General features: G+C 37.7%; 1 protein-coding gene across 4 annotated transcripts in view; it reads left to right on the top strand.

The window, feature by feature from the left end:
- Positions 1-10,256, top strand: part of ST6GALNAC3 (ST6 N-acetylgalactosaminide alpha-2,6-sialyltransferase 3) — a 228,180-nt gene extending 217,924 nt beyond the window's left edge. For all 4 annotated transcript variants that reach the window (XM_035332981.1, XM_035332980.1, XM_035332982.1 and 1 more), the window contains exons 4-5: positions 7,805-7,912; positions 9,493-10,256. In XM_035332981.1, coding sequence (XP_035188872.1) covers positions 7,805-7,912; positions 9,493-9,679 — 295 coding nt within the window. In that variant the 3' untranslated portion in view covers positions 9,680-10,256. The remainder of the gene's footprint in view (positions 1-7,804; positions 7,913-9,492) is intronic.
- Positions 10,257-14,218: the final 3,962 nt, after the last annotated feature.

The following is a 14,218-nucleotide window of genomic DNA, read 5'->3' as shown; positions in this document are numbered from 1 at the left end:
CTGAACCAGCATTCACCAAATTGGCTGCAGGTTACTGGTGAAGAGAAGAGTGCATAAAGCTGCCCTCCAGAAGCCCCTGGCACAAGTCATGAAACCAGTGTCAAGGTTTCAGCCATCAATCCCCGTGTCACCAGCCATCAGGGATGCGATCCTTAGCACTAAGGTTTTGACCAAGCCAATGGAAAGTGAAAAGTAGTGGGATGGGAGTACAGTGTGGTGCCACAACTAGCTTTCACGTTCAAGTTATTACCCAGGGAAAGCAAATTTGGCATTACCTCCCATTTGCTTCAATCCCTGGAAACATAATTAATTGTACTGTGAAGAAAGCCCTAAACTGGCATAGGCCGCAAGAGTTGCATTTCCTGATGATCTCAGGCTTTCTCAGGGTGGAGTGACTTTTACTCGGGTAATTTCCAAAGAGAAAAATGACTGTAGAGATGCCAACAGCTTAACCCTTAAATCTGCTGATGTGAATTTAGCTTCCTGTCTTTCCAAACATAATTGCATAGTTGTGATGGCTATTAGTATGACAAAAAAAAATGTAGAAAAGAAAAAAATCTGACCAATTTGTCAGTGACACCTAACACTTGTGTGGATCCTCTTCTGATTTAACCATCCATTTGCTTGTCAACTAAATCTAAGTGCTAATGGAGATGTGCAGAGCCATGCCCATCAATTTCTCTTTCTGCACCATACACCTCCACTGGGCCGGGTTACCGGTTACCATGCAGGAGCTGCTTGACTTCCCATCCCAGGTGGCAGCTGCAACCAGGGCATTTACAAAAGACATCTTTTCCTAATAGCTCAAGCTCATGCAGTGCCATCAACAATGCCTCAGACCACAGTTTGTACTTACAAAAGGGAAACAAAGAAAAGGATTCAAAAGAAATCAAGAGAATATGTATTTCTGGAAACGGGGAGTATGGAAGAGAGTAGGGGAGAAAAGAAGATTGGGACTGTTTCTACCAAAAAGGTTGGTTCTAAGAGTGTGGATCTAAGAGTGTGGTTTGCTGCTCTGTAAGTGGTTTGCACCAAGATCACAATTTTATCTGAAGAGTCAGTATGAGCTGCAGAAACCCAACAGCTGTAAGAAATTTAGTTAGCAGCTCTTGTTCTCTACAGGGGATGTCATTCAACATGAAAAGTGTAGCACAGGTTTTCCTTTATGAGAGTTAGCTTGAAAATAGTGCATATACATTGGATGGAAGGCAGGGTTTACAGTGATAATTCATTAGTCTTGTTTCTTTTCCGTGTGCTCTGCAGCAAGCTAGTCCTCCATGATTACTATTGATAAACAGGAATTCTTTTCTCCTCTGAGCTCAGCAGCACAGAAGTCTGAAGGAGCTCTCTCTGCATGGATGAAATAACTTCCTTCTTTTGCTGCTTGAGTTCACAACTGAGCTGAGATGCATCAAAGTCAGGTCAAGGAATTGGAAATAAGGAAACTATAGAAGCCTGGGCAGCAGAAGTCAATTTCTTTAAGTTGCTTTTTTTCCCCCCTTTGTTCCCATTTTCCATGTAGAATAGAGCAGAGATAGAGAGAAAAGAAAAAAATTAGACACAACACAAAGATTGGAATTATATGCATAAATTACTTACCCAAGCAGATGCTGTATGCATTTCAGTCATTGCAGAACACAGTCTTCCTTAATTCTAATATTGTTTTTACCTTTCTTGCTAAAAATTGTAAATACTAAGACAAATAGTTGTATTATTATTTTTTAATTAGAAACAGTTAAATACAAAGTCATAATTTCTCTATTTCCTTTTGTGATCTGCCAAGAGTTTTTTAGCTGGCAGGAGGGCATCACTTGTCTATTCTCAGGTACATCTTGATGGGCACAGTCACTGTCTGAATCTGGAATGTGGCCTGTGTGGTTCGTAATGCATTCCACTTGTTTAAGCTTTGCATGAAACCATACACGGTGGAGAATAAAACATCTGTCCATATATAAATGTTTCACTTTTCAGAATGACCTGAAGCACCATGAGGGCCTTTGAATGTGTGAGACAGCCTGCTCACTGCTTGAGGGGCATGGGTGTTTATTATTAGATGTCCTGCATCGTTATGAATGCAAAGCAAACGCATGCGTGCACGCACACATGTACAAAAGAATGAATAATTATGATAAAAAACTGCCTAACAGGTATCTTTATAATGCAGAAATAGCAACCATTTTTACCAGGTGAAATCAATTCTCTGTGCTTGCATCTTGTTCATTGCTCTTCCTGTGTTATTATTTCTGCAGAATGTATATAATGAAATTATTAGCAACAAAGCACTGAGTCTTACAGAAAACAGAATTAAATCCAGGCAATATCTAATGCTTTGCAGCATTTAGACTCTTACCCTCTCATGTACCAAATTTATTTCCTTTTTTCCTCTCAAGAAAACAGCTTTTTGGCATGAGAAGTATATATGCTTCTCAGAAGAGAGGTGCACAGTAAATGCACCTTGCTGTTCTCTCCGAGGTAGGGGCATTTTTCTGTCAGCTCATTCTGATCTGTCATGTGAGAATCTACTCTTGCTATGAAGAGGAAGGCATAGACTAAACCTGTGACTTGGGGAATGTGGGTGTCTAATTTGGCAAAGAAGAGCTGTTCAGCAGCTACATTCATAAATACTTCTTTGGGAAAAGAAAATAAAAAAAAAATAATTAAAAAAAGAAATCTCAGTCAACACAAGTACAATAACAGAATTAATTTGGTTAGCAGAGAATTTTGTAACGGATCACCAGTCTGTGCTAGTAGATAAATATTTCATATCATCTTCACTTGCAAGGCAACATACTGTTATTCACAAACCTACTGTAACCCCAGGAGGAAAAGAGCTGGTAGTTTTCAACAAGAGAGCACAGAGGGGACATGCCCCTCATTGCTGAGGGTCACTCACCCGGAGTGGCAGAGCCAGGCAAAACCAGAGCAAGCTGACCCCTCGCAGATTGACAGGATCTTGATGCCCCACAGCAACAAGACCAGGGACATGTTTACCTGAACAGTCTAAACTAATCTTAACACTGTTCTTGAAAATATTTCTGTTTGTTTTGAACCATTTTCTACAAATGTTTTAGCATGCTGAAACACCTCTCACATTGTTAAGCCTCCACTCATTGAATTACAGGACTCTGTTTAGACCAGTACCTTTATTTATTTATTAATCAAGGGGCCTGACAAAGCTGCTGCAAATAAAACTGCTGCTGATTCAGTAGTTTTGGTAGGCAGGTCAACTGAGGATTTGAGTCTATAAACAGCCTTTATGAAAGGATACATTTTTGTCAACTAATTGGCCTGGACAGTCTTGTCATTTCAATCTGTCATTGTTGAATTCTATTTTACAGCAATATTTTGAAATGAAGCAAAGAATTGTCTTGTTAATGCTTTTGGCAAACTCTCTCTTACTTAATAGCTTCTTGAAGTCCTAAATTTCTGAGTTTTTCCCCTTAATTAGCACTCTCAATTGACCTTCTGCGCTCTCAGATTTCTCCAAGGAAAGAATTTAGAAATAGACATCTAAATAATTTTCTGAAATAAGATTGACATGAAATTGCTTGTCTAGAGATTGCTTCCACCTTAAAAAACTGTTTTTCCCCCATTTTTAATTTTTTACCACTGAACTCCTCACTGGAAATTACAATCCATTGAATCAGAGAGCTAGAATTGGTTGTGCACTTACAAAAAACCTGGAACAACTGAATAAAGAAACGAGCTTTCTGGAATCTTAAGGTTAAATCTGAACTCAAGTGACAACAAAACTTTTACCCAATTTGAACTCATATTTCCTTAATCATTAAAAATATATGATATACCTCTATTTTCCCCTGATGAGAGAAGAAACTGTTTTTTCCTCTGTTTAGCCTACACCAAAGCATAGTTATAGATGTCAAAGAAGGTGAATTTCAGTCTACAATATTTTTATGAGGCATTCGCTACTTCGGCTTCAGAAACATCAGTTTCGTATGCTTTTTGTAGAATATTGGAAAGCTAAAGCAAAAGAACCCTAATTGCTTACATTTTAAATTAATTTTTAATTAAAGTTTTATGTATCACACATTACAATTCTAGCAATCCTTGATAGTTGTTTTTTTTACCACTTTCTCCTAAAATATAGAAGGTAAGTCTTCTTAAGGGGTTGTGAGGAACTCTACTTAGTTCTTCCTACTGCAGTTTACAGAAGCATGCCTCAAATTGCACATTTTATGTTTGGCAACTTGCAAATGACTAGTAATCTTGGCACTTGCCTTCACTAAGAGCAAAATAGGATAGCATATACTTTGTTTTAAGCAACTTAATTAAATTGATTTCATTGGTCTTTTCAATTGTTTAATGTTGAGTATAGGCCTATGTACTTTCCAGGTATGCTGGATGGTATTTAGCAGAGTGAATTTCATCCTGATAACTCACATTTCTTTAAGAATCCTTATAAAGTAGGAAGTATGCAAAATAAACTTTCATTTTCAAGGTAAACAGAGAAAATAACTTTTTTTGTGAGCATTGCCTTTTTATTGCTGCATCCAGCTGTAAATCATGTCTTGAAAGCAAAATCATCTTCTTTTTAAATGCATTTTTTGAAAAATAGTGCATTATTTTCTCTTGAGCTGTTGAGACAATTTCCTGCCTAGATCTGGTGCCCCATTAATTTTAGAGTATAAGAAAAAGTCACTTGGAGCCATAGGGAACAATTTTGGTTTTGCTGCACACACATATATCACAATAGATTTGCCTATTGTACTTCTGCAGATAATGCTTAACAAACTCCTATTTTCACTCTTTGGGGTTAACGTTCATATTCGTTCAGATTTGTGCAGTAACATAGACTCATGCTATGCATAACTGGAGGATTCTTTTACTTTCAGTGTGCAAAATTTGAAGTTTAAATGCAATTACAGTAACAAGAGAAACCCTTTCAAATGATTCTCAAAAAAAACTCTGGCCAAAAAACATGCAAAACTCTCCTGTAGAGAAAGAAATTGCATGCACAGTGTTAGCATAACAGCAAGGGCTGAGACACTGCTTTGCACTACAGTTTTATGGAATGGTATTTTAAAAAGTATTCAGAGATTTATGACTTTTTAGGGACAACTAAAATTGTTTTCACAGTTTTAATATTGCTTTCATTAGAATGCTGAAAGTCTGTTTATGGTATCAGATTGAATTCTAAGGTGTTACCAAATCATCCAGAGTCCCCATTGCTTAAGTGTATTCCCTCATGTTCCTATGTATCTTCAGAGGAAAGGGAAAAATGGGAGGAATATAACTGCGTTGTTTTAAAGTACATAATCTATATTCTGTCATGTACTTATCTCCCAGAGAAGGTATCTGGGAGCTTACTCTGCTGTTTTTATTTATCTTGCCAATGTAGTATATAGATGAGAGTACTAAGGTCCAATGGTGTTAAAACAGGACATGAAATATTGATTAACTCTTTTTTAAAATTCTGTTTTCCTCCTGAGTATAGCAAATTTCAGATCCTACTGCCAATATAGTACTCTCCGATCAACCTCCAATATCGGAGGAGTCCTGATCTTCACAGTGTTTTTATAAATGGTTATTAAGATTCTAAATGGCTTTAAAAGTTCAAGGATAGTGTTCCTCTGGTGCAAAAGCAGAAAGCAAGTTAGAAGCAGAGCAGCCTTTTATCATGGCAGGATGTTGCTCTGAAGTAACATGAACCAGGCTGGGAATTCTCCTTGCTAGACAACAGAAGAACATTTTGTTCGAAGCAATGGAGACCCTAAAGGGACACATAAACAGATGTACAATTTTGTGGCTATAAGGTGTCAAGCAAAGAAGCACACTTGGTCTCCATCTAATGAAAGATGGGTATTTAACACCCAACCTTTTGTTCCCACTTGTTATACTTCAGCACTAAGTTAACCCTCTATTTCTTGCTTCCGGAGTGCTCCTCTACTCTACAAAGACAACTCAACAGATGCTGAGGATTTTCCCCAATAATAAAGACTTTTCAGGAAAAGTAGGGATAGAAGTTCACGCTGTCTAACCTGTGGGGAATGCTAGACATGGACAAGGAAGGGAAGATGTATCCCAAGGTCCTTTGAGTGTTCTTGAGTACAGGAAAACTCTCCAGGAGTTGAGACAGTTGTTCTTCACTTAAAAAAGGGGAAAAAAAAATTGTTTGAACTGCTGGAATTTCTTTAGGAATGTAAAGCTCTTGGAGTTTATCTAATTTCCACATTAGTAAACATTCATCAGAGCAGAACTTTGAATCTCAGTTTTGTATGTGTCAGGTCAATGTCATTATAAAGGTTGTGCAACTACTTTTTTACCAATCTTCTAAATTAGTACTTTGTCAAACTTCAACAAGAAAGAGCAAGGAAGTAACACCAAATCTGAGCCAAATGCCACTGATTGACAGATTAACCTGGGAGGTTACCGTGGTATGTCCTTGCTCTGAATCAGGAAGAAGCACCTGAAGTTGGTTCTTCTGTCTCACAGGAAAGTTGGGTTTTATAGGCTGGATGAGTTGCTGTATGATAGATATATATGTGTGTGTGTGTGTGTGTGTGTATTTTTTTTTTTTCCCCACAAGAAAGCTTTATTCGTACCCCAGGATGAAAATGTTTTCAGACTATTTTGTTGATGGGGAAAACTGATTTGCACATAAGCCTACCTGGGAGTTCTTTTGCAGCCAAACTTAATTGAGTGCAAACCTTAGGTTACTTTAACTTATGGTGGAGAACAGACTGCTCCCTGCTGTACCCAAAAGTCAAAAGCTAAAAGATGTGGCATAAAGCTACATTATCACCTCCTTTCACTCACACACAGCTGAAAGTAAGGGCTCTATTAAGATGGTTTCATGACTTCTGTGGTATCTTTCTTTGGAAACTGGATGTTATTTATAATTTCAAGATAATGATTTTCATTGATTTCAGTCAAACTGAAAGCAGTATATGCACAAAGCTGGACTTCAGCCAGTTTGTAAGCTTTGAGTACTAAGTGTATTCTTATTACTTATGAGGTTTTAAAGTAGTAAGTGTTGCTTGCCCAGATCATATGGGTCATTTTTTTTGACTCCCAGTCTGCCATTGGTAGTGCTTGTGTGAGTAGAGTGAACAAGATTTGGTCTGTAATTAATGCGTACATTTGCATACATAGCCAGTATGTGACCAAATCCTTGCACATCATTTGTTCTTACTCATGCAGATAATACTTTTGGACTGATTTAATGGGACTAGTTATTTGAGCAAAGGTAATCAATTTGGGCAGTGTTGTCTTGTGCTTTTCTCTCTGTTTACTTATCTTGCGATAGTACAAGTTTGTGTAAAGGGATGCACACAAAGTTTTGTTTTTCAATTCCTTGTGTTCAATGTTTTTCCACCAAAATGGCCTTGAAAGTTTCATCTCTGTGTGAATTTTCATGCAGAGGATAGCCCACTGCAAATTCAGATTTTGCTTCGGGAAGAGGAGAGTGCACACCCACATGCATGCAGCACAAACCCTGCCTGTAGTTTGCTTTCTGGTGAACTTCATCTCATTTTACACAATCTAGTAATTGTTATCTTTTGGAAGTACAAATAAATTATTTTACATCTCATGGGAGATGCATTGCTTGACTTCATATATTTAACATAGCATTTTTTTCTGTGGACAATAGCTTGAGGCCCCATGCTGGCAAGAATGAGAGCATATCTATAAATAATTCAATATAATTCAAAATAATTGTATGGTTTTGACAGATTGTCAAGTTGCTTAATGCCTTTTGTCCCAGGTAATAGATTATGTTTCTTTGATAAAGTGTGGGTAATTTCTCATTGCAATTTGTTTTGTGTATGTTGTATTTTTACAGAGTCCAGTCAGGTTCATATCTCAGTACGGGTTGGTTTACCTTAATTTTGGCTATGGATGCCTGCTATGGAATTCACGTCTATGGGATGATAAATGACACCTACTGCAAGTAAGATCACAGGAAATTATTTTCATGCATCTACAATTCTGATGTCTTGTCAAAATTTCACAATTGATTTTAATATCATAAATCCAAAAAATGGATCAGGCACCATTTCCCAGTGTTTTGCATTGATGTGACACTATATTGTCAGCATGCTTAGAACTGATAATGGCATTTGTTGATAAAATAAAAACATTTACAAAGTCTAACATCAGATGTCATAAGGAACTATTTTTAATCAAAGATCTTTTGCGGTTTCTGAATTAGCTGGAAACCAAGTATGTTCCTATTCTTTTGAGAAGAGTACTTACTTTACTGCTATAGAGGAAATACTAATATATTAGTTCTCTGAATGCCAAATACACCTGGAAGTGAAAGAAACTGATTAGTCCTGGATAGTTACCTGAAATTACATTTCACAACCACTGAGCAACCTACTTGAACTTTCTAGGTTATATATGGCTTGTTTTGAGTAGTAGGGGGTTTCTAATTAGATAATAAAACAAGTCCTGCAAGCTTTATCACAGTAAACTGACATAAATTCCAACCAACTACTGTTAGTGACCTTACAGTGACAATGGATTAATCCTATTGTCAGAAGTATAACTCCAAACACAATTTTTAAAAGTCCAAGGTAAGTGCTTTAATCTACAGGATAAGGTAGCAAAACATAAAATGAAACTATTCTTCATTCACAAAAGCAGGAAATATCATAAACAATATATGATGCTAAGTCCAAGTCTATTTTTCTGTACCCAGGCTGGTTCAAGTCCTGCATGTAACCAGTTCAGAGGGTCCTCAGCTCCTAGAGCAATGTCTTCATGCAAACACTTGCTCCGTATTCTGTGTCACTCCAGCGTGGGAGTCATTCCTGACAGACCACCCCCCCCGAAAGAGGCATTTGAGTCACAGCTGTTTAATTAGGATATCATAAGAGTAGAGAGACTTTTCAGAACTTGCAGATCCCACTGATTGAGTCATCCAGATGGAACGAACATATGTTGTTCTTTGTTTATGAAAACACAGTAGGTGCCCTGAGATGAGGAGTGACAGGACTAAAGTTGTCCTCACAGAGTTCAGCCGAGCTGTCATTGCACAGCCTTGATGTAAAACCAGCTAATGGCATAATAGCACTTCAGTCTGTTGACAGCAGATAAGGATGGGTTTCCTTAAAGCTGCAGTTCTGCCTGCATCACCTCCTTGTAATGTATATTATTCTAATAACTACCTTAATCAGCCAGTCCAAGAACTGGTTTCAAGACCTGGGACTACTCAATGAGAAGACTCTGCTTAGGGATGGAGCCTTCTGGACTGATCGTTCCTCAGAGTCAAACAAAATGTGTGGTACCCATAAGAGCTGGCCCCTCAGCTCCTTGCTGACTGATAAGATCAGTATATGTCAAGAGGTACACTTAGGTTCATTTTCTACAGCAAAATCCATGCAAGTCATGCTGTAATGAAAGCCCTTGTGCAATTTAGCAAAGGAGCTGAGGTGCCAACACATGGAAGGGATTTCAGTGAATCCAGCTGCAGTATATATTGTTTTTCTTGAAAATAATACTTAAGTCTGTCTTTTCTTTCCCTAGGTCAGAAGGCTTTCGTAAAGTTCCCTACCATTATTACGAGCCAGGAAGAGATGAGTGTGAGGAATACTTCCTGCATGAAAATGCTCCATATGGAGGCCATAGGTTTATCACGGAAAAGAAAGTATTTGCTAAATGGGCCAAGAAACACACAATAGTATTTACACACCCCAACTGGACAGTGTCTTGATACTGGTTTTCTTAACTCTCCCTTAATAGCATAATATTACAAAAACGTCTCAGTTTACAATGATTTTGCTGGCAGGCCTTTCTCAGCCTAGGTAACACTAAACTAAAAAGTAGAAGACAAAGAGGGTGGTGGTTCAGCTGTTAAGCAAAATTTATCAAACTGTGGAAGGCAGACACATTGCTTGTTATTTCTTAGGGTTTTACTCCACACAATGCACTTTATACTTTAACTGGATTTTACTTCAGTAGTTAAAGGCAGGTGAGATTTCCTGTATATACAGGTGCACACAGGGAACATGGTGGTCCTTTAAAACTTGTTCAGTATCTTAGTTAATTAAAAATAGTATTTGCAACTCATTTGCAGTACTGATAGTATTGCAGCACTAGTTCCATTTGCAGTATGGAGAATTTTCCAGAAAGGAAATATGAAGAAATATACAGACCTCCAAGGTGTGCTTGTCTTATCTATGAGTAAGCAAATGTTAAGAAACCACCTAAATACATTGATACATGTGAGCACTTGCATATACAGTAAATTTAGAGATGAGCTAAACATGGTTCTTGAACTGCACACAGCTGTCACATGAGAAGATATTACTTGCTCAAAGCTCCTGATTAATCCCCACCTTCTAAAATGCAGCTTCATTCCACCCTGATCAGGACGAACCATCTTACATAGGTTTTGAAGCTGTTGTTCCACAGTTTTGTTCCAGCAACTCTGGACTTAGCAAAGACTGTGTGCTACAGCCGACACCCAACCTTTGGCTGTTGCAACTATCCTGCTGTCAGGATCCACACGTGTTAGTGTAAGGTTGGCACATGAACATCTCCAGTTGTGCCTTTGAGTTGCTCCACCATCCAAATATTAGTATTTTGACAGTATTGCCTTTGCAGCCATAATAATAATTCCTCTCTCCACTTCTCCATCTTTAAAAATGGGGACAGTATCTATCTACCTCACAAGGGAATTGTGAGGATTAATTTAAGTCCATAAAGCACATTGCTGATAAAGAATGCTACGGAGCATTTATTCTTAACACAAAAGCAATGGTACCTGTCATTTATTCTTGTCTGTTGGGTATTTGAAGAAAATGATGGCATGTCTGGATATGATGGCAGATTGCTCTGTGTGTCCTCATTCCTACTGAGGATCATTTGTAATACTGAGTTCCCTCAGCTTGCATTGCTTCAAATGGAGTTGAAAGAACTCACCACCTCACAGTATTATCTACACATCAAGAAGCAGTTCAAGAATTTTAAAATATAATCATCTCTAGTTGAAATATGTATTTCCAAGCTTATTCTCATGGAAAGTTTTCAACTGCAGCAGACTCATTCTTAATATGACCATAATTCAACTAAACATGTAAGTTTTATTTAAACTGTATTTAAATTAATGCTTTATGTTTAGAATGTGTCCTAAGAATATTTTAACATCTGGAATGTCAGATTCTACACTGTAATAGCCAATACTGTGAACACTTGAAAGAGTTATGTGTGGAACATGACACACAGGGTTTACTCATGCTACTTTAACATTAAACAATAGGAAACTTTGTATGCTTTTGTAAATCATAAAAAGGGGAAGTAGAAAAAGATATTTTTACATGTAAGTATTTGTATACTATTTCCTATTGTATATTTGTACATATAAATCTATATTTTATATGCTCATAGCATATATATATATTCTCATCATCAGCTGCAACTCTTTTAGGATGGGGACAAAAACTCTTTACCAGTGTTACTCCTTCTGATCATTGGTTTCCTGTTCCTGTTGGTAGGTGATACTAGGGTACAATCTCTCTTGCCCTTTGTATTTTCTACTGTAAATGCAGCTGTCTGATTTTATTTTTAATATAGCTCAGCTTTCACTGCTTACTTTGGTTCTGTAAGTGTTCATGCTGGTTGTTAGACCGAGGCTGGGGCCACTCCTATGATCATGGATGAATACCTATATTGAAATACAGGCTCTGTTCCACTTTCGTGTGACTTGATATCTCACCTTCCTGCTTGGAAAAAGAGAACAATAACACTTTCCTACTCCCTGTCTTGACTGACTTTCTTTTAAACTCTTGAGACAGATACTCTCATATGCAATGTATTTGTATAGTGCCTTGCAGAAGAGGTGCCCAACATATCCGAAGGCTACAGGCAATGCTGTAATATACAAACAATATTTTTTAAGTGGCTGTTTCTTGTCCCTGGAGTTTACAATCAATCGTAGGCTCATACAGCATGGGATGAAATCCAGAGGGGAAAGGGTCATGGATGCATGAAGGGTTGTAGTAGCAAAAGACAGTGAACTAAATTTATTGCTATATGCATATTCATCTTTTCAGTTCAGATGGATGGCTGGATAGACAGAAAGCTAATAAAGAGATTGTAATGAAGGATTTGAAGAATGCAGAGCACACAGAACAAGGGACAATGTTCCACACATTTTGTACAGGGAAACATAGGGCAACGTATAGCTCCCAAAGGGGAGCTGAAAAAGAGAACAGTTGAATTGATCTTGTGTTTAGAAGGTATTTGGGTTAAGAGAAAGTTACAGTGAAAGTGCTGCACATGGAATTGCAGTTGAGCTTGGACCCATAAGAAGTGTTCTCACAAAGCATAGACTTTATCCCAGTAAGCACAACATAAGGATTCTGCCTGAGTTGTGTTTGCATGCAAGACAGTTTTTAAGCCTAAGATTTTTTTTAAAGATAATTAAGGCTTGCCAAACTACCATGAATGTGTTGTAAAATATGTGCTTCATCCTGCAGCTCTTTGTAGAGTGCTTGCATGCTGTATGAAACAATATCTCACGCTATGGCTACTAAGAAATATATAGATATAAGAACAGCTAAATGTACAGCAAAAATGAGAATGTCATTAAGAGTGCAGTTGTCACAGAGCAAAAGTAAAAGTGTTGCTCTCTGTTTGTAGAGGGGCTTGGATTTGCAGTGAGAGGAGATCCGCTTTTAGAAACATTGCAGCAGACTTCATTCACAGTAGAGTAAATGAACATCAGTTCTCGTATTTAAATGAGCCTGTCTTTAGCATAAACTAAACATATTTGCATGATTTTTATTATATGAGTAAGGAACTGTGACCGCTGTGTTAAAGATGATTCTACAAAGAAATGACTTTGTAGGAGTTTGTTAAAAATCAGCATTGTGGTACTGAAGAAAAAAAATTCAGCGCTTGGCTGTGCAGTAAGAAACCTTGATGATTCACCTTCTGAGAGCAGTTAAGACATCAGCTGAGAATCATTTATTAATTCTCTGAAATAAAGCCTACTACAGTTTACCTGAATGTAATCAGATCCTAATTGCTTATTCATTCAGGCAGTCCTATTTTAATCAACTAGTTATGTGTATAAAACAAGCAGGGAGTTTACCTTGGGTTTTCAAAATAGATCTTCCCATTGCTGCTAATAGAGGGATACTTACAAATAATTTGACTTCTTTTTCCCCATCAGTCAGCTAAGTAGTCATCAAATATTGCATTTGTAATTTAGTTGGTTTTTCAAAAGACACTTTTAAAAATGTACATTTTTAGCTTGCCATAGCCTTAGTTTTATTAAAACTTTAAATTTTAATATACTTTCTGTTACAGTACCTTCTGATTTATTTTTTTCAGAAAAAAAAGAGGTCTTAAATAAGAGCAGAATTTTTCTAAATCTTTTTGACTAGCTAATTACCAATTCACAGTTAATTAACTGATTAATGAAAAAAATGATTTTTGTTTTCCAAACAGATACAGCAGACACGATCCCAACCTTCTCATCCCCTCAGATGTCCAGATCACTTTCCTCTTATACCATGGCCTCTTCACAGAAAGAAAACAGTAGTCTATGTATCCAGCCAAATTCCCTTCCCATCTGGGCTGGGAGGCTCCATGTGCAGACTGCTTGTATCAGTTACTGCAGTAAGCAGGAAGGAGTGAGGAAGAGTTTGCTGAGGAGCAGATGGTGTTCCAACTTCTAAAAAATGTCCCTAAAATCTTTCAGGCGTGGAGTACCCATTGATCTCTCCTGCAAATACTTTCCCAAATACTCTGTTTCTTAGAGTGCCTTTAGCTCATTTCTAGATCTGTTGTTCCACTCCCCACTGCCGATTCCCAGTGAAGAGAAAATGTCCTTTGCAGGGAAAGACAGAGGCAAATTCCATGTTGTCAAAGATGTCTATATAAGCAACACCAGGGAGGAAGAAGTCAGCCTGGCACGGCTTGAATTATGTGTAGAAGACCCACTTCTACAGATCTAGGAATTTCTGAGGACTCAATTCAAAAGTAATGGAAATCACTTTGGCAAGTTCAGCCCATGAGTAGAGCAACCATCCCAGTAAAATTTTTGCACTCCAGAGTACTGAGGTAAGCAGTGTTTTGTCTGAGAAGCATCATGTGCACATAATGCATTGCATAGTTGATGATGTTAAAGAGGAGCCCATCCAGCACAAGGAGGGCTGATGCAGACAGTGCTCAGTCACCTGATAATGGGCCAGACAAAAGTAGGGCCCCACACAAAGAAAACTGGGAGCAGAATACAAATGCT

This window comes from Oxyura jamaicensis, chromosome 8 (genome assembly GCF_011077185.1).
Source record: "Oxyura jamaicensis isolate SHBP4307 breed ruddy duck chromosome 8, BPBGC_Ojam_1.0, whole genome shotgun sequence".
Classification (NCBI taxonomy): Eukaryota; Metazoa; Chordata; class Aves; order Anseriformes; family Anatidae; genus Oxyura; species Oxyura jamaicensis.
The sequence above is the reverse complement of the archived record's forward strand: the minus strand, read 5'-3'. Positions and strand labels throughout refer to the sequence as shown.